The sequence below is a fragment of the Haemorhous mexicanus genome, chromosome Z (genome assembly GCF_027477595.1).
Source record: "Haemorhous mexicanus isolate bHaeMex1 chromosome Z, bHaeMex1.pri, whole genome shotgun sequence".
Lineage (NCBI taxonomy): Eukaryota > Metazoa > Chordata > Aves > Passeriformes > Fringillidae > Haemorhous > Haemorhous mexicanus.
Window position 1 is genome coordinate 11,612,412 of NC_082381.1, and position 20,894 is coordinate 11,633,305.

The following is a 20,894-nucleotide window of genomic DNA, read 5'->3' on the forward strand; positions in this document are numbered from 1 at the left end:
GCTCTGCACAGCTCCTGCCAGGAGGGGACAGCTGGGGGGTCGGGCTCTGCTCCAGGGACAGGGACAGGAGCAGAGGGAACGGCTCAGGCTGGGCCAGGGCAGGCTCAGGCTGGGCCCAGCAGGAATTTCCCCATGGAAAGGGGGCTCAGGAACTGCCCTGGCACTGCCCAGGGGGGTTTGGAGTGCCCAGCCCTGCAGGTGTCCCCTGGAGGTGGCACTGAGAGCCCTGGGCTGGGGACAGGGTGGGGGTCCGTGGTGTCAGAGTTCTTGTGCAGCCTGATGGGTCTGTGGTGCTGTGACACCCACGTGCACACACACACACCTGTGCCCCCGCTCTCACACACCAGTGCCCACCTGCACATACAGGTGTGGGCATTCTTACACACACACAGCCTCGAGGGCTCCTTTGTCCTGAATTCCCCCCACAGCCTCTGGTGGCAGCTCTGGGGCATCCCACAGGGGTCACCTGCCCCCTCTCGCTGGGCTGTGAGCCTCTGCTCATTAATTAACCCAGATTTAATTGCTGGAGAGCTGATTCAAGCATGCTGTGTGACTGCAGGGGCAGGGCAGCCTGCAGTGGATGTTTTCACCCCCAAAAAGGGGGAGAGAACGATGCACCTGACTCCATCTTATCAGAAGGATAATTAATTACTTCATTATACTATATTATTCTATGCTATATTACACTATGTCACACTACATTTAAACTGAATCTGTCAAGCAGCCAGCTGCACACCACTGCACTCCACTCGTGGCTGTGCCCCGACAGTCCCAACACGCACACACCCACACACACACACACACACACACACACCCACACACACCCACACCCACACACCCCCACACACCCCAGGCCCTGGCAGGCCAAGGAACCAAGCCCCATCTCTGAGGGTGAACAATCTCCACATTGCACTCTGCTGGGGCACAGCACAGGCACAGCGAGTGAGATGAGAACTGTGTTTCCTGTCTCTGAGGTTCAGAGAGTGTGAAACCCAGCAATGTCCTTGGGAAGAGCTGTGCCTGGCCTTTCCCTGTCAGCAGAGCTGTGGTGGCCACGGGAGCCCCGGGGCGCGGTGATTCAGCAGCTGGCAGAGCTGTGCTGTCCCTGGAACGAGCAGAGGCAGACAGGGAAACACGACACATCTGTGGGCAGAGGGAACCTGCAGTTTGAGGAACGTGCACTGGAATGTGGCTCCACGTGGGATTCCTCCAGCTGCTCCAGGTGGGATTTCCCTTATCATGATGTACCAGCAGCACGCTGTCAGATTATACCGGCAGAATTGGTTTTATTTTTTAATAATTGCTTGAAAGTTTGTTTTATGCTGCTGAGCTGGGTATCATTCGAGCTGACACCGTATCTGCCCCCCGATCAGCCTGGATTAGTGTCGGGAGTACCTGCTCTCCAGGCTCTAGGATCACCCTGCTGGGCTTTTCCAACTCCCCAGTGCTCCCAGACACTTCAGCAGCCTCCAAGCTCTGGGCCAGTGGCACCAGAGAGACAGAGAGCCCCGGAGAGGGTTCATTTCCAAAACAGAGTGCACAGTTGTGGCCACAATCTGGTTCCATCCGTTACAAGCACCTGTAAATGGTCTCCTTTACCATGGTGTGGAGTCCCCCAGCCCTCCCCGGCCCTGTTCAAGGGAGGTCATGGTGCTGCCCTGCGTTCCTCAGGGTCACCCTGGCTCTGGAAAACCATCCCTTGTTTCCCATTTTGGGGGTTTCTGGGCAAACCCCACACACGTGTAAATGCCAAATTCTGTTTGCAGTTTGTGGTTTGTTGCAGGCAGACCTGACTGTCCCAGTTCTGGCAAACTGAAAACCTTTCAAAGAGGGCTGGAAGAGAGGGAGAGGAATGGGTGGTGGGACACTGCCACACCTCTCTGCCACCCAGGTGTGGCTGCCACTCCTCCACACCCCCCTATGTCCCTCCTGCTGCCAGGTGGGAAGGACTCGGGCAGAGCTGGGAATGCCACCCTCTGTGGTGCTGCTGGGGTTTGACTGATGTCAGGGTGGGACAGAAGGAACCACCAGTGTCCCTGTCTGGAGGGAAGCCTCAGCCACCCCAGGCACAGAGGGCAGCTCTCCAGAGGATTCAGGAGCCTCCACAGGTGTGGCAGCCCCTTGGAAAAAGCCAGAGAATGGCTGGGTGTCCGCCCATCCCATCCCATCCCATCCCATCCCATCCCATCCCATCCCATCCCATCCCATCCCATCCCATCCCATCCCATCCCATCCCATCCCATCCCATCCCACCCTGAGGGACTCCACAGAACCAGAGGGTTTTGGGGAGCTGCAGAGGGCAGGCCTCAGAGACAGCAGAGCTGAGACTGGAGTGAGCAGCAGCCTTGAGATTGCTCAGCAGAAAAGTCAGGGGAGAGGTAGAAAAGGACAAACAGAGCAATGGTCTGTGTGTCAGTGCTTGTCTGGAATAACTCCCCAGGCTGCAGAAAAGTCTGTCTGGTGAGATACCAGGGAGCTCTGAGTTAATTGTGGAGCTCTGTGCAGGGTGTTTGAGGCTCACAAGCAGTGCTGGGTCTGAAAGGAGCCAGCACTGTTTCACCACAGGGACCTGTGCTTGCAGTGTGGGATGGAACCACTGTCAGCACAGAGCAGATCCTGCACAGGTATAAATCCTGTCAGTGAGCCTCTGCTGGGTGAGATTGGCCAGAGAACTCCCAAAGGGAGCTGTACCACTGAGTTCTGTGTCTGCTGCTGGGATGTGAGCTGCTGGCATCTTCCCATAACCTTGGAATGAGAGGGGTGCTGGAAAATCAAACAGCTCAAGGCACCTTCCCAGCAGTGCTGTCCTGTCTGTGATCTGTGCATGGACCCCTGTCTGCGATACCAACCCCTGTGCTGCCCCCTGTCCCACCCTCTCTGGGCTCTGAGAGGGACAGGGGCTCTCTGGGTGTGCAGGGAGGGAGCTTGGCTCCCTGGGGACTGCGGCAGACGGGACAGGAGGAGCCCTGGGGGAGCACTGGTGATGGGCCCAGTTCAGCAGGGCTGGTGCCCAGTCTGTCCAGAGCCTGTTTGCTGGGACACACCTGGTGAATGGACAGCTCCTGCTGCAGAGCAGGCAGGCCAGGGCAGGTGTGGGCCCAGGGCAGGTGTCCCGTGTGTGCCCCGTGTGCCAGCAGGGCCGTGCCCTCCTGGGTGTGCCCTCCCCCAGCAGCTGGGTGGGTGGGTGTCCCCCCAGGCCCTCCAGCCATCCCCCACGCCCCGGGCTGGTTGTGCTGCTGCTCCCTGCAGCACCTTTCAGAGCCCAAATGCAGGTGTCTGTGTCCCTCCTGCCCACCTGCTGCCAGGTGGGGTTCCTGCTGCTGTGAGAGGCCTGGCATGAGTTCTGGCTGGGCAGGGGTGTCACCCTGGGGCTATTCCTGACAAAACCAGCAGTCTTGGGCTGGAAGGGGCCGCTCTGAGCTGAGCCTGGCAGCACAGCCCAGCAGTGGGGGGCTTCCCCCAGCCTGGCAGTGCCTCACCCTCCTGTCCTGGCCCAGCCCCATCCCCTGGCAGACCTTCCCTCCTTGTCCCTGAGGCTGCAGAGCCCCGGGGCCAGCGGGTCCCACTCGTGCCACAGGGCTGCCACTGGCAGGGCTGGGGGAGTCCTGCCACCCCACCAGTCCCACCACACACCACAGACTGTGTGGGGTTTGCTGGGTCCCCAGGACGAAGGGAGGAAATGAGGACTCTGGCTCCATGTTCTTAGAAGCCTAATTTTCTATTCTATTCTATTCTATTCTATTCTATTCTATTCTATTCTATTCTATTCTATTCTATTCTATTCTATTCTATTCTATGAATGCTATACTAAAACTACACTAAAGAATAGAGAGAGGATTCATCAGAAGGCTTAACAAGAATGACAATGAAAACTCATGACTCCTTCCAGAGTTGTGACACAGCTGATGGTGATTGGTCATTAGGTAAAAACAATTCACAAGTTGGATAAACAATCTCCAGCCCCATTCCAAAGCAGCAAAACACAAGAGAAGCAAGTCAGACAATTCTTTTACTTTTTCTCTGAGGCTTCTCAGCTTCGCAGGAGAGGAATCCTGGGCAAGGGGACTTTTCCAGAAAATATGGCAGTGACAAAACGGGGCAGGGGGACGCAGAGCAGCGGGGGGTGCACGCTGCCCACCCGGGCCCCAAAGCCCCGGAGCCTGGCTCTTCCCACCCTGTCCCAGCTGCAGCTTCCTGCTGGCCCTGCTGTGCCCACTGTCCCTGTGTCCCCGTGTCCCTCCTGTCCCCATGTCCCCACTGTCCCCGTGTCCCCGTGTGCCTCGCTGCCACCGCAGGCTCTGCAGTGCTCAGGGTGCCATCACCAGGTGACATTCCCCTTTCACTCGGGGCCAGGAGTGTGCTCGGGCTGTCATTCTGCTGCTACCAGGCTGCACCTGAACATCTCCAGGTGTCCTGCAGACAGGAAGAGCACGCTGCTCCCTCTGGGGAATTCAGCCACTCTGGTTTCTGTGACCCTCCCCCAGGCACAGCTGGGGCCGTGTACCTGGGAGCAGCTGAAATGGTGCTGCTCTAGGAGGGAAATTTTAATTCTCTCCTGAAAGAGGCCTTTGGAGGAAGGCTCAGAGCTCTGCCTGGAGTGAATTCACAGCAGCCAGATCACCCTCGGTGCCCCACGGCCTGTGGGCTGGGAGCCTGTCCAGGACCTCTGGTGAATCCTGTAAATGGGAATGAGCCCGCAGCCTGTGCCTGCAGGGTGACAGCTTTCCAACTGCCCCAACACAACTTCCTCCTGGAATGCTCCCAGGGAAGCACCTGGGCCAGGGGAGAGGGACAGGCACAGCAAAGGCAAGCGGGGCAGGGATAACCCTGAGTACTTAGAGAAATGCAGGAGAAAGGCAGGCAGATGGCATGAATATTAGTGCATGAAAATGACTAGCACTCTGAGAATTTCCCAGTGTACTTCTGACTGGTTTGGGCTTGCTTTTATAATTAATTTATGGAAAGCACTTAAATTGGGAATAAACACAATCTCACAAATCCCTGCTAATCTCTGCCTGTATTTTTGAAATGATACCCTGAAGGTATAGTTCCTCACAATGATTAAACTGCTTTTCTTTTAAGAATTAAAAGGACCTTTTCCACATGGCCATGTGCTGTGTGAGCACCAGGCCCTCGCTCTGACCTGCTCTGGGTGCAGTGCACGGGTGGAGGTGCCTGGGTCGGGCGTTTCCCCACTGCTCTGCTGCGTGCCAAATCTGCCAGTGCTTTCATTTTGGATTCATCTATTTTAATGCAAAGTATGACCCGGTGTGTTGTCAGCCTACGACTCAGAGGCACTCAGCTATTAGCATAAACTGGGAAAGCTCCTTGAAAATGGAAAGAAATGTATTTAATTAAGTGTCTGCTGTTCCCTGCTGGTGGGAGCCGGGCTCCCTCCGTGGCTGGGGTGTGGGAGGGTGCTCGGGGCTCAGCACGAGGGGCTGGGGTCTCTGGGTGCAGCAGCAGCCAGGAGCAGCTCTGCACGGCCGGGGAAGCCTGGGGAGACCCAGGCTGCCCTGCTGGGCTCTGGCCCTGCTGCGGGGTCGGGGAGCTGGCTGTGCCCTGTGCCCGGGCAGGAGGGAGGGCAGCGCCCCAGCCTGCAGGGGACTGGGTCCCCAGGTGCCCTGGGCAGGGTCCAGGAGTGACAGCACCGAGGTGTGGGAGGCAAACAAAGGTTGTATTACATATGAAACAAAGATATTATTATGATTTGATTATTTATTATATTCTTGTGGTTCAGCATGGAAATCCAGGTAGGAACCCCCCAGGGCACAGCCTGTCCCTTTGGCTCGGCCTGTGCAGCTCAGTGATGCAGAGAAGGAGCACTGTCCTTGTCCCCTGCAGCAGCCCCTCCGTGTCACAGCTCATGGAAGGAGCTGTGGGGCAGGGCAGCCCCTCCACCTACACAGCTGGGCACAGGGGAGCTGGGGGTGCTGCCCTGCAGCTGGCAGGGCGTGTGCCAGCAGCCCAGAGAGGACCTGGCACAGGGACACTGCAGAGGAGGCTGCAGGGCACAGCCGTGGTGCCCCCCAAGGCCTGGGGCTGGGACCTCTCCCTGCCTGGGCATGGCCAGCAGCCTGGCCAGGAGGGCACCACGTGGCAGGGCCACCCCTGCCAAGTCCCTGTGACAGCACTGGGCAGAGTCCTTGTGGCACTGCTACCCCTGGCACTGCTCCTGGCACTGCTCCTGGCACTGCTGCCCTGGCACTGCTCTCCACTGCAATCCCTGCACATCCCTCAGGCACAGCTCCAGCTCTTCAGAGAGGGTATAGAACCTGGGGCTGGTTTTTACAAATTCTGTCTAATATATATATATATAATAAATTATAATACAATATATATTACATATGTAGGATCTATTCTGTAGAGTTATTTATTGCTCTCCTGCTGCAGTAATTTGTTCCATCACAACCTTCCCAGGGCTCTGCATGCTTTTTTTTTTTTTTTTGCTTAGCATTTCCCTCCTACACACAAGAGTGATAGGTTCTAACAGTTTTTTGTTCTTCAGGGAAAAAGAGAGAGAGTGTGAAAGACTGAATGCTATCTTTGTTTTCAAAATAATGCTGCAGTAATTAAAATGCTTGGAAAGTTGTTCTGTTCCCAGAAGAAATAAATAGTTTTGACTGTTTTGCCCCATTAATTGCACATGACTTAAGTAGGTGTATTTTATAACATGCGTATTCACTCACCTGCTTGCTCAGAAAGTCAAATGCATGTTTGAATATGCATTACAGCCTTTAATGCACAGTAATTACTGGGTACAGCACTGCAGGCTGCTCCTGAGCCGCCCCTTCGTGGGGAGCAGGTTTTTGTGGTGGCTGCAGGCTGCCTGCTTGTTGGAATGCTGGGGGACACGAGACAGATGAGGGGCTCTGGACCTGGTTAACATAAGAGATTTGATACCAGGGTGCCTTGGCAAAAGCAAACGGGACTTTGAAAATTAGACCTGGACTGCAAGAAGATTCCATCAGACAGGGTCACTGGAAGGAGAAAATCCCATCAAACTCTGCAAGCAGGAGATGTTGTCCTGTGCATAAGTTTGTGTCTGTGGTGAAACCCAGTCACTGCAGTGCCCATTGCTGGGGTCCCTGAAATAGGATACAAGTGTTTGTACCCCACAATAAAATCGGATTCTGATCTCCGAGTCAGTGTCCCCGTCTCCCCATGGCTCACACCTGGTGCCAGCTCTGGGCCTGGGAGCAGCCCTGCCCTGCTCCAGGGACCCTGTGCCCAGCTGGGAAGGGCCCAGCAGCTCCTCCAGCTCCCCTCTGCCAGCAGGACCCCGTTCCAGCTGCCCAGGGTCAGGCAGGCTCCAGGCTCTGCCACCAAGGGCTCAGCTCCTGCCACCTCCACCAGGCTCTGCCACCAAGGGCTCAGCTCCTGCCACCTCCACCAGGCTCTGCCACCAAGGGCTCAGCTCCTGCCACCTCCACCAGGCTCTGCCACCAAGGGCTCAGCTCCTGCCACCTCCACCAGGCTCTGCCACCAAGGGCTCTTCAGGAAACACCCAGGAATCATTGTCTCAGCTGTAACAGCTGAAGCCTGCCCAGCTGAGGGGAGCAGACCACCAGTGTTTGGGGCAGAACCATGAGGGTGTGGGGCAGGAAGGGCCAGGCCATTGCTCTGGGGGCTGTCACCTCCTAGGGTCACCTGGTTCTGCCTTTGGGCTGTGGCACAGGACCCTGAGGGACAAACAGGGAGAGAGGGAACCAACTTTGCCAGGTCTCTTGATAACTGAGGGACACCCAGAGTGTCCGAAAGCTGACCAGCCATGGTCAGAACACCCAGTAAATCTGATCTCCTGATCTCCTGATCTCCCTGATCCCGCTCCCCTGCCATCTGGAAAACACCCAGCAGCTCCCACCAGCTGAACTGGTGCTGGGTTAAAGATGAAATAATGACCAGGCACAGGGCTGATGTTTTTCTGGTGTATCCCTTCCTCCTGCTGCTGCTCCCAGCTGCCTCTGGAGCTTCACCTGAACGGAGAGCACTCACCTGGGATGTGCAGGCCAGCACCCCACAGCTGCAGATGGGAGATCTTCCCACGTGCCCGTGCCCGTGAGGCTGGAGCAGCCCCCAGGACAGTCCCTGTGGGGATCTCCTGCCCTTGAGAGGAGTGCTGAGCTCCCCACAGGAGCAGCCCACAGCTCTGGTGTGGCACAGCTGGGGCAAACCCAGGGCAGGGCTGGGAAAGGGACAGGGATCCACATCCTCTGCCTGGTCCCAAAGCAGGGGAGGGCACAGCCCCATGTACGCATCCTCATCCTCCCAGCAGAGCCACATCTCTGCGGCTGCCTCCCTCAGGCGGCTCTGGGGGTGGCAGGGAGGGGCAGGGAGCTGTCCCCAGCCCGCTGTCCCTCGGCAGGCCCGGGCTGTGCCCTGTCCCCAGGAGCCACCGCTGGTGGCCGTGCTGCCAGCGACGGGTCCGGCTGAGCTGCTGAGGAACAATGTGCTCCTACTGTATGCTACCAGATTGTACATCAAAACTATTATTTCCAACATCTCTGGCTTAATTGTAAAACTATAATACAAATGACATTGGGGGTTTGCTGGAGTTAAATTTTAATAGCAAGCCAGCGCCCTTTTAATGACATTTTATACATTTAAATTGGGCATGATCCCTTTGGGAACAGTAATTTTATTCATGGAGATTATGTCTAATTTGAATATAAAAACACCACTAAAAAGATATTGGATTTGCTATTTTTCACTTGCAGGAGCTCCGGAGTCCAATCCTCCCAACTGGCTGGGCTGTGGCGGGTTGGAAACTCCGGGAAGTGCAGGATGAGACCCACGCGAGCCCAGCCGGCCCCACCGCTGGCCTGGGCTGGCTCCCGGGGCACGGCTGCGGGGGCGAGGGGCGGCAGGCGGGGCAGCCCCCGGGATGGGCCATGCTGGAGGAGCCCAGGGCTCTGCTGCAGCCCGCACTGCTCCTGCTGCAGCTGCAGCCTCCAAGGGGACAGCGGCCTCTCGCACTGCTCCTCTCTCTTGTGCTGGAGCTGGCAGCGGCTCCCAGTTCCAGCGCCAGACCGCCGTGGGTCCCGCCAGATGGGCAGGGGGTGCTGTCCCCTCTCGGGGCACAGGAGGGTCTGGCTGGCCGGGCTGTGCAGCGGCAGTCACGGCCTGAGGGCTGGCAGCACAGTCTGCGGGCACTGCCCCCAGCCCACGCTGACCCTGCCTGGGCACGGGGACCCTCCCGGCCGGCGGCGCTTTGGCGAGCGAGGGGCGGCGGCACGGCCCGCACGGGCTCGGCCCGGAGCGGCTGGGCCGGGGGATGCCCGCGGGCACCGGGGCTCCTGCAGCGGCCGGGTCCCCGCCAGCAGCATGCGGAGCAGAGGGGCCAGCCTGCCGTGTCTCCCGGGGCCGGCAGGAGCGGGGCCAGTGCCCGCTGCTCCCGTGGCCGTGCCCGTGCGGGACCCTCGCCCGCCGTGTGCGGGACTGCGGGGCTCCGGGACCGGGCGGGGCTGCGGGGCACCGGGACCGGGCGGGACTGCGGGGCTCCGGGACCGGGCGGGACTGCGGGGCACCGGGACCGGGCGGGACTGCGGGGCTCCGGGACCGGGCGGGACAGCGGGGCACGGGGACCGGGCGGGACTGCGGGGCACCGGGGCCGGGCGGGACTGTGCGGCACCGGGACCGGGCGGGACTGCGGGGCACCGGGGCCGGGCGGGGCTGCGGGGCACCGGCACCGGGCCAGGCTGAGCCCCCGCACCGGAGCGGCTCCTTGCCCCGGCAGCGCCTCCCGGCTCCCCAGGGCCCCCTCCCCGGCGGAGAGCAGGAGCCCGGCGGGGCAGCCCTGGCCGCCGGCCGAGCCCCGCACCCGCGGCGATAACGGCGCTGCCGGGCCCCGCACGGAGCGGCAGCCTCATCTCCGAAACCGGATAAACTGTTTGGCCTTTGGACAAGATTATTTCTGTTCAGAACACGATTGTTATCACTTAATTGAAAATAATTATCCAATGCAAATTGGCTCCAAGTTGGCAGCTGAGTTGAGGAGATGGCGCATTTCCAAGCTGTCCTGAGGAGAGCCGGCTGCGGTGGGAGGGCGAGAGGCTGGGACCGTCCGCAGGGCTGAAGGGGGAGGACACTCCGAGGGCAATGTCCCCTTTGCAACACCCGCACCCTCCAGGAAAACAGCCGGGGCCGGCCTGCCCAGGGCGTCCCTCAGCCGGGGCGCTCTGGTTTGCCTTCCGCCGCAGGGGACTGCGGGTGCCGGAGCTGCCTGAGAGCCCTCGGCTCGGCCGGGAAGTGCTCGCCAGCCCGTGCCCCGCCGGGCTCCGTCTGCACCCCGCATCTCGGCACACGGAGGCGCGGGGCTGCTGCTGCTGTCGGCTGGGAGAGCTGCAGCCTGTCCACACAAGGGGACAGCGGGGACCATGGGGGGGCTGGGGACACCTCTGCAGAGCCCAGCAGCAGCAGCCCCTGGAGCTCTGACCCAGCCAGGCACCGAAGCCCCACCTCGTTTGTCCCTCTTGCTCTGGGCTCGCCCTGGCCACGTGGAGTCAGCCCCTGGCTCCAAAGGTTACCTGCGTCTGTGTGCCCTGGCCGGTGGAGAGAGGAGAACACGTGTCCCTGAGACCTCCCCATCCCAAAGCCCCTGGTGCCGGCCGAACCCTCCTCTCCTGGCCGAGGGCAGCCCTGCCTGCAGGCTGCACGGCGTGGGCAGCCCCAGCTCCTCCTGCCTGGCTGCGGCCCCTCGGCCCTGCCGCTGCTCCTTCTTGTTTCCTTTCTGAATGGATTTGGATTAGACAGGACCTTCCCAAATGCACACAATGCCCCTGCCAGTGCACAAATACACCAGAGAATACCAGCTTTCCACAACAGTATTTCTGTGATTTGACCAGACTGGCACAAGGTTAATTAAAATTAAAAAAAAAACAAACCCAATGTTTAAATGCAGTTTCATCAGAAGTGCAAAATGCCTCTGCAAAAATTTCTGCCAGGACTTTTCAAACCTTGCAAAGCACAATTAGACACAGTCAAATATTGCCCTGGTTAAAGACTATTAGTTTTCCTTACATTTGTCATGAATTAATTTTTTCCGGCTGTATCAACAGTGTTTCCTTTATAAATACAACTGGCTCCTTTACATTGAAAAATTAAATTTGCTCTGATAATGAACTGAGGCACTAATAATCATTTTGCAATGCAAAAAAAGTGCAATTACTGGCTGCTGTGCCCCGTGGTGCCATGGTGGGCTGTCACTGACCCTCTCTGCCCTTGTCCCCCCCGTCCCACCTGGAAGGTGCAGCGTGGCAGTGCCCACCCTTGCTGGCAGCCCCCAGGTCAGGGCCCACCTGCTGGGGGATGAGCCCAGGTTTGCTCAGCTTTCCACGAGGGGTGGAACAAGGTCTGCAGGGGCTGAGCCAGCCTGGCACTGTGGGCTGCTGGTGCTGGCTGGGGCCTGGCCCTGGACACCTGTGGTTAACAACGGAGCCTGCAGACAGAGCAGCAGCAGCTGGACAGAGAGACTGATGTTTGGAGACAAACTTTGGGGAAAGGAGCACTTCAAGGAAGAGCCAGACCTGTGCTATGTCACAAAGACACATCCAGCTCCCCCCCCAAGGTGTGCCATGGACACAGACACCTCAAATCACAGCACTCCTTCTTTCCTCAACCTCTCTGTGTAGTGGCTGCAACAAATGATGGACCCAATACTCCCTTCTCCCCTCTTCACTCCTGGGACACCTGCCCCCATTACCCAACAAGACTCTGACCTCCTGATCCTCCCATCTTGTCTCCTCTGCAGTGCTGGGTCTGAGCTGCAGCCCTTTATTTATTCACGCAATGTAGGTTTCCTCTTGCTGCCTCACCAGTGCACATCAGCTGTGACCTCGAGACACCGGCCTCTCCTGGGATGAGCATGTTTTCCAGTCCCAGGCATCTCTGCAGTAAGGACTGACAGTTCTCTGAAGGAGGGGGGAGAGCAGGTGGGAGGAGTGACAGGCTGAGGAGCACTCTGGTTTAATGGAATAAAGCCGAGCTCCATGGCAGCAGCTCAGTCTGCCAGTGGCCAGGCCCGGTGCAGGACTCCAGCACAGCTCTGCCCTTTCACAGCACCTGACGTGCTGACATTGATGATGCTGGGAAATCCACCCCTTTTTGCCATTTCCCTTGTCCTCTCCTCCTCTCTGAATGTAAACAATCTCCTGCTGCTTTATTCTCGTGCTGAACTCTCTGAGATCCATCAGCTGCCCACAGAAGCCTTACAGGGCGTGCTGGGTGGCACTGGCTGCTGCTGACAGCTGGGGCTGGACACAGCCTGCTTTGCTCCAAGTGGTGCCAGACAGAGCCACAGGCACCACTTTATGTCACACCTGATTCACCCAGGTGCTTTCCAGCAACAAGCCAGCCTTGTCCCTGTCCCTCTCTCCTTGCTGGTGGCACTATTCAGCCCTGCCAGTTCTCCCGAGTGTTCTGCTGAGTGCAGATTTCTGCAAAGCCTGACACTGCTCAGTCCTAGAGCTGACATCGTTCCCTTCCAGGACCCAGACTCACCCCTGGTCCATGCCCCAGGCTGGATGTGCCACTGCAGGACCTTGTTGCTTTTCCCACAGTGCCAACGCTGCTGCCTGCCAGCTGAATCCTGGCCTGGAGCCTGGAGGATGCTCCCTCACCCAGATGCCATCTGCTTCCAGAGTGCTGCTTCCCTTTTTTCCCTTCCCATGTCCTGAAGATGACGCTTCCCCCATCTTTTGCTCGCTGTCCTGTAATCACAAGCAGCAGGTATCTCCTAGAGCAAAGCTCTGCGGGGCTGCCTGCAGGACTGCAGAGGCAGTTCCACCTCGAGGCCAGTGCAGGTGCTGGCGGAGGTGTGCTGGCAGGCAGGAGCCACAGGAGCTGGCAGCCGCGGGTCTCTCTGAGCTCCGTGTGAGTCCCTGTGCCTGAGCTCCCTGCCGTCACCCTCCCGAGGCAGGCGGGCTCTGCCAGCAGTGCACAGCAGCCTTTGAAGAGCAGGAAAGGTAAAATGCTCCTGCCTGAGCCCCCCGAGCAGCAGGGAAAGGCCAGGGCTCCCTCTGCTCTGGCTCCTGCCACGCTGGCAGGCACCTGGTGCTCGGGGCCGGGGGGTTTGGAGGAACTCTGACCTGCTGCAGGCACCGCTCTGAGGCGCAGCAAATGCACTCAGCTCGACGAGCCAGCTGGCCAGAGGACCAAAGCAACCACCAGAAACAACCCTCCTCCCTGTCTGCCAGGTTTGTGCTGCTTTGGCTACAGGCTCAAAGTGACTACTGCTCAGAACACAGAACTCAAAACTGAAAAGGGGTGCACAACACAGCATCTGGGAAAGAGCTGTTTCCATGTTATAAAAAAGTCTTTTCAGGGGTGGAATTAACTTAGTATTTTTTCAATAAGGCTAAAAATTATTTTCTTTTCAGTATCATCAGGAATTTTTCAATCAACCAATAAATGAAGTTAAGCAAAATCTAATTTTTGTTGCCAAGGACATGCTGAAGCAAAGCTAGACATCAGATTTGCAAATACTATGCAGGTGTATATCACAAATACCTCTGAAACAGGATGACATGGTCTCCTGAACACCTGTGTTCCCACTGTTGAGTTTGCTAAACAAAAACCTGGTCAATTTAGGGAGTACTGGCACGGGATAACACTGCCATAATGAGAGTCCTCAATTTTCTCTTGGGTCCCATGTCCCTTTCCAGACACCCTTGCAGGGTATAAACAGTCTGTAATTTATAGGAGTGCTGCAGGAGGAGAGGAGCTGCACCTCAGTGACACTGTGCTGTCACCCTCAGCTGCTCACTGGGGACTGGTACAGCACAGAGCACGCCACACAGCAGCAGGGCACAGATAATTTCCTTTTCACAACACTGGAGTATGAATGCATTTCTTACTTTACTCTTGCCAGTGGTGATGCAGTTTCAGCTCATGAAAGAGAACATGATACCGTTTTCAATTATGTTTGGAATGCAAGGAAATGAGGAACAAACCCATTCTCTTCATATTTCTCATGTAAAGTTTTATTTGTGTTAGTCCTTTGATAAAGCATTTTACTCTTACAAACCTTAAAACAACATGCTGAATTCCAGTGTACAAAAATAACTGTCTTTAAAAAAAATTAAATTTTAGCACAGTGTGACTGGAACCAAGTATGTTCTTCATACTCCACTCCTTTTTTCCTCCAGCACATTACAAAGAACAAGGACAGATCTAGGGGGAGATGTAAACTGTTCCAGGCCCAGCTGCTCACTCCTGCTCTGCTGACCAGCTGGTTAGCACAGGATGGATCCCCAAAAGCTGAGCCCTGAGGGTAAGGGATGGATGGCACTGCTCTGGAGAGTGAGGTGGGGGGCTGCTGCATCCCAGAGCAAAAAGCAGAGCCTTGGCTGTCCCTTCCAGGGGGAGGGGAGTGCCCAATGCCCTCCTGCTCTGGAGGGGACAGGTGGCTGAGGGGATGTGCTTTATACCCACGTTCCTGCCTTCCACCCCGTCCACCCCTGACCCAAATCCCCATGGCACTGGCCCCAAAGGTGCTGTGCCCCAAGAGCACAGCCACACCTCACTGCTGAACAAACCAACCCTGCCAAGCCCCACACCCCCCAGCAAAGACAATAAACATACAGCATATTCTAGACCACCCCTGGCAGGAGCTCTGCGTGCTGCTGGCCGTGGGGTGGCTGACAGAGATGGAGTGGTCCCCTCTGAGGGGGGGATGGGCAGGGTGGGTGGCGGTGCCCAGCATGGGTCAGGGACAGACTCCAGTTCATGTGCTAAGAGAGGGACAGGAGTAAAGAGAAGGCAGAGCCAGAGCAGGGAATGCCAGTGCTACCTGCCCTCACCAGGATTTCTGTTTGGACTTCTTCTTCCGCTGCTTTATAAGGAATAGATTGTCCCTGCTGTCAGGACTGGCAATTTTCTGCTTTTTCCATTTCTTCTTCCTCTTGGCACCTTCTGGAGGCTGGTGCACACTCTTGGCCTTGCTGCCTGGGGGTGCCTGGAGCAGGGCCTTGCGGCGTGCCCTGCTGCCCTTGCAGCCCTGCTGCTTGTTCCCCCGAGGGAAGTCCTCGGGCTCGCCGTGGATTCCAGCACCCCTCCTCTGCTTCTCCTCCTGGCCTTTCTTTGCCCGCTTCACCTTCATCTTCTTCTGCTGCTCACTGTTCCTGCCGTGCTTCCCCTGCTGTTCTTTCCAAAGTTTGCTCTTTTTCTTGTGGCTGGGCACCTCGAGCTGTTCTTCCTGCAGCGGTGTTTCAGACTGCTCTGGCAGAAGGCCAGCTTCCTGCAGGTCTGGAAAGCAGAGCGGATTATTTCAATACCTACAAACCCTAGACCTGGGCACCTGAGCCATCACGCCTCTCCTCTGTTATGTATGAAGTTAGACAACAATTTATCTCTGGCAGATTTCTTCACTGTGTGTTATTCCTGTCATCAGGCTGGAATCTTCACAAATCGTGATTTAATCCCCTTCCTCCTATTTCATGGCATTTTTAATGTCAGCAGATTTTTCAGAATTAAAACATCTGACAATGCTCCCTGAGTGACTTTGACACAGTCAATTTCCATGATAGACACGGATGAGTAAAGTCACAAATCTTTTACTACCACCAGGCTACCTGTTCAAATCCACACAGCTTTTCCCAACACATGAAAGTAATCCCACAATGTTTCTAAAAAGCACAAACACAGGACTGGAAGGCGGGAGGGATCTCCCAAACCACACTGTACCTGCCACCTTTCTTTTTAACCTGTTGGCTCTCCTCTTGATGTCGCACTCATCATCGTAGTAGTAGACGAAGGGAGAAGTGGGGAACATGTTCCCCTGCATCCTCTTCTCTGAGCACTCCTGCAAAACACATTCCAGGTCACTAGAGCTGCCTGAGGGGAGTGAAATGGGCCAGGTCCTGCAGGTCCTGGTCTGTCCTTGTGACAGTTTCATGACCAGCTTGTAATCCCTCCTGCACACACTGGTGCTGTCTGAGCACACAGAAGGAATTACCTGCAGTTACCACACACCTGTAACACCCACAGAACAGACCATGAGGACCACGTGCAGACAGGTGCACACCAGGTGAGCTGCTGACAGAGCTGCTGGGCACAGGGGCAGGGCAGTCCTGCTGCCAGGCTGTGCACACCCCCAGCCCCTCAGAGGCAGCTGGGCTCCTCGGGGTGAGGCTCCCTGCAGAGGGGGGCAGCCCAAAGGGGAGAGGGGAGCAGCCATGGGGAGCCACAGCCAGCCAGCAGGCTCTGGGTGGGTGTGACTGGGTCACTGTCACTGTGTGCCACTCCCTCACAGGGACAAACCACAGGCAAATCCTGCAGCAGGCTGCTGGGAACACATCAGAGTGCAGGGTACAGAAAGGGGAAAAAGAAGAGCAGGAGAGCCCTGAGCAGACAGCTGAGGCGAGGAAGGGGCTGACTCTGGCACCATGTGCATGCCAGCCTGTTTCCCAAACACCTGGAACAGGAATGTAAGTTTTTTCACTGCTGTGCACACAGTTTTATTTATCCACGTCTTGAGACAGGCTAACAGGAACACTTCCTATGATTCTGCCTTTTATCTGGAACCATGATATTGACAGGTGCTTTATTCTTCTTTATCCTCCTTGTAAATTGCCTGTTACCTGCTGTGCTTTGCTTCATCATCTTTCTCTTCTTAGATACTGCTGAGATCACAGAAATCCCACAATGGCTTGGCTTGGTAGGGACCTTCAAGATCATCCCATCCCAGCCCTGCCATGGCAGGGACACCTTCCACTGCCCCAGGTGCTCCCAGCCCTGTCCAGCCTGGCCCTGGGCACTGCCAGGGGCAGCTGCAGCTGCTCTGGTTACCCAGTGCCAGGGCCTGCCCACCCTCACAGGGAACAATTTCTTCCTGACAGCTACTCTAACTCTACTCTCTGTCACTTTAAAGCCATTCTAGTGGCACCTGGGCCTCACCAATCTCCAGGAGCTTTCACTCACCTGATGTCTGCACCATGGGCCCAGCAGCTTTCCTGCACGTGCTGCTGCTGCCACTCAGTGCCACCCTGGCAGCCCCTGTCCCTGCCTGCTCCTCTGTCCCCTCCAGAGGCACAGCAGATCACAGGTGCAGTTTTGATGTATTTTGCATTTCTCAGCTTCTTTTTGGCATTTGTTTGGGTGAAATTTAGTGAGGAATCAGTTTTCCTGCCAGTGTTTTGCCTGTTTCTGGGAATGGTGTGCACTTCTGGTCTCTCAGTCTCCTCGTGTTGCTATTGGCTTATCCCCTTTCATTCAGTCCTTGCTCAGGCTGGTTCTGCTCCTTGTACACTACCACAAACACCTTATTATCTTCCTTAACTTTGAGAGACAGAAAATGTTCACAAATTGATTTCCTCCCTTTCTGATTTTGTACAGTTTCTACCAGTTTCAATCTAAGTATTTACTATCAGCTCCTCAGATATAATTTGTAATTATTTTTACATCAGCCTTAATAATGACATAAATAATTGATTTACAGCATCGCTAATAACTACTCATTATTTTTACAGCAGCCTTACTTGTATCCATGTGTGTCTGTCTTCCTCCAGTGCCATTTTTTGGACAGTTTAATAAAAGTAAACTAAACTAAAGGCCCAAGCTTTTGACAAAATGTACTGGATAGCTGAATGGGCTGACACACAAGAGCAGGCAGAAGGGAAGAGAGGAATTTGCTGGCAATCTGCTGTTTCTAAGCCACAGGAAAAAATAAGCTAAACCCATCCAATGCATGATTAACATTCATTTTGCTCCTGCATTTATTCCATAAACAAAAAACCCTATTATTCGGTCTGTGTTGGTAATTGCAGATACAGAGCTGAACTTGCTATGATAGGCACTGAAAAGGTGATAAATATCACCAAAACACCCTGGAAGGTGCAGCCACATCTCCTGGTTTTACTGAAGCCACTTAAGGCTCATGATGTCTCCTCTTCCAGGCAGCACCTTACAGAAGAACAATGCCAAACTTAGGTTAGATGTTGACCTAAACCAGAAAACCACAACTAAGGATCATCACAAGCAGGCAGAAATGGAAGATTCCCAAAACAGCACTCAAATAGTTGGGCTGAGTGTGGTGAAAAACCTGAAATGATGTTGAATGCGGGAAAAACAGAAAGGGGGAAAAAAAAGCTGTATGTAGCAACTGTTTTCCAATGAATATTCTCTCTGCCAGGCAGTCTCAAATCAATGAACCTGCCAAGGAGAAATAGCAACTGTTACCTGCCTCCCTATCGATAAATTAGATGGGTGGGATCCCTTCACTCACTGGCCTCCACCGAGGTGTGGTCACACTCCTCCTGTGTCACACACACCAGTGTGGCTTTCCAGCTCTTCCCTCCAGCCCCACAGAGACAGTGTGTGTTACAGGTGGATAATGAGATGACTGGCTCTCACAATTGAAAGGTAACTGTTGTGTCAATATTAAGAAAAGCTTTAGTGATGTATATTATGTTATTGTAGTTTAGATGCCCTCTGTTCTCCCCACATGCGTTAATCTGTGTTTTCAACTAAATAAACTATTTAGTGCAATACAACACCCACAGTTCCCTTTCCCCCCTGCACTGTTGCCATCAGACAGCCTGGGCTGTCCAGGACAGGTACAAAGAAGCTGCACAGGTGTCCCTTACCTGGGGCAGTGGAGAATGGAAAAGCTTGGGGGTGCTTAGGGGGTGGGCACGGCAACACCTGACCTGCAATCCAGGTACAAGGAAGCAGCTGGCACCGATAAATGGCAGAGCAGAGCTGCCTGACAGACCTTGGGAGGGGCCAGGGCTGGCTGGTGCAGCCCCAGGGGTATCAAAGACTGAGCCCCCATCTTGCAGATGAACCAGTCATGGTGTGCACACGGGCAGTTCCCAGCGCTGCAGCTCTTTCCTTATGTAGTGCTTTGTTGTGTTTTTGTGCAGGTTTAATAATCCTGTTTAACGTTTCAAAGTGAGCAGCTGTCTCTCGCAGGTGGCAGGGATGGATCTGCAGCCCCGGGATGCAGCCCAGACTTACGTATCCGAGGTGTCCCTTGCGGGAGCAGTTGTAGCAGTAGAGGGACACCGCGCGCTCCGAGGGCGAGCCGGCCGCCTTGATGGGTCCTGGCTTGGTCTGAAGATGGAAACGGGCAAGAGTTAGGGCTGGCAGTACACTGAGTGCTGAATTAAAAATAAATTAAAATTACATAAATATTATTTTATTAAGCCTAGATCAATACGCTCCTGCTTGCTGTTGGAACATTAGGTTTGAAAAAGCAGCAACAGGCTGAGGCTACTGTCATTTTGTAGAGCGAGGTTCAGCCTGAGCATCACAAACGAAGTGGGAAGAGGCATCGCTGGCATCTTGTCCACTGGGCCATGTTATTTCAGCTCTGAATGCAAACTGCTGATTTATCTGTCCCCTCCTCCTTGTGCCAGCCCCTCGTCTCACAGGGGCTGTCGGATACAGCTGGGGAGGCACAATGCCATGGCCTCAGAGGGAATGGGACACCAGTCCCATATTCCACAGCACGTCATGATGCCACAGCCCATGGCACGGGCAGGCACCAGGACTAACCAGGGATGCAGCGATCCTGGCCCAAAAGCTGTGGGACTTGGGAGCTGCCTTATTGAGCCCTGTGTGTTTCCTTCTCTCTGGGGCTAAAGGAGCACGGAAAAGTGGCCCTGATTTCACAGAAAATTGTAGTATTTGGCAAAGCTCATTGCAGGAATGGCTTCTTTCTTTAAATGTGTGTTGCCATGCTCTTCTGCTGTGGGAGCCACTGTGCTCTCAGTTGGAGCCTCCAGAAGAATGACAGCAGTGTTTGTAAAATAGGCAGGAACAAGAGGAACCTTCCAGTGCTGTTCTTTGTGAATCTGATCACACTTGCAGTGTCACTGTATGGTGAACTCCCCAGCCCTGGGTTTAAACGTGTGTTTCAGAGTCATGTTCCTTAGCTCACACCCACGCACCAGGAGGGGCCTGAAGGAAGACTAAGAAGAGTGACACATCCAACAGTGATTTATGACAAAAGGTGGGGAAACAGGGAAAGGGAAAAACGACCACCTATAAAGCAATCTGTGTATTTCTCATCCATGTCTCACAGCAAGAGCTCTCCAGCTAACAGCAGTGTGTAAGTGACACACTAAGCTGGCTTAGTTTTTCAGCTATTCTTTTTTCATAAGTATGTAGAAGAGACAAGGAAATAAAGAACAACAAACCAAAATGCAAGCCCTTGTGTAGTCCCCCTGGGGAAAAATCTGTCTGGTTTGCTAAGTGAATCAATCACCATTATTCTGGTTAGATTTCAGCATGACGAGTGTTCCCAGAAATCCCCTCTGCCTTGCACAGGGCTCCTGAAGAGCAGCAATGACCCTGTGAACGACACCTTGCTTTGCCCTCCCGGTGAGCAGAGCCTTGCCTGCATCACACTGGTTTCCAGGGGTGCTGCCCCTGGAGAGCACACGGGCACCCTGCTGGAGAGCTCTGCCAGCGGAAGGTGAGCGCGGCCGCCCGGCCCCGAGCAGGACAGCGTGGCTCTGCTCTGCCTCCTGCCAGCTGGGCAGCACGGGGAGCATGAGGCCTTCTGAGAACCAACCAGCACACTGCTCGGGGGCTGCCAAGTGCAGGGTGGTGCCAGCATGTAGGTACAAATCCCAGGAATTATTTCAGACGCACCATCCTTCACATTCCAAGATGTTGTGTGCCGAAATCAAAGAGCCTGACACCTCCACCTACAGAATGACAACCTCCAATGAAAGGAATTATGGTTTTGGCCGTCATTACTGTTCTAAAGCCGAAAATTTTTCATTTTGGGTGCAAAATTTGCACCCAGGTCTCAACACTTTACAGGAAAGATAAGCTCCTTGAGGAGCAGCTCTGCAGTGGCCTTGTGCTCCTGCGGGCCCCCACACCAAAGCCTGGGCAGGAGCAGACGTGGGGGCTCCTCCAGCATGGAGTCCTTGGGGCTGACACAC

At 55.3% G+C, this 20,894-nt stretch overlaps 1 protein-coding gene across 4 annotated transcripts in view; it reads right to left on the reverse strand.

Moving 5' to 3' along the window:
- Positions 1–13,952: 13,952 nt before the first annotated feature.
- The window catches only part of ZCCHC7 (zinc finger CCHC-type containing 7), a 90,837-nt gene continuing 83,895 nt past the window's right edge, over positions 13,953–20,894 (reverse strand). For all 4 annotated transcript variants that reach the window (XM_059873998.1, XM_059873997.1, XM_059873999.1 and 1 more), the window contains exons 9-11: positions 18,955–19,050; positions 15,682–15,799; positions 13,953–15,243 (exon numbers count right to left, since the gene is read on the reverse strand). In XM_059873998.1, the coding sequence (XP_059729981.1) occupies positions 14,795–15,243; positions 15,682–15,799; positions 18,955–19,050 (663 nt within the window). In that variant the 3' untranslated portion in view covers positions 13,953–14,794. The remainder of the gene's footprint in view (positions 15,244–15,681; positions 15,800–18,954; positions 19,051–20,894) is intronic.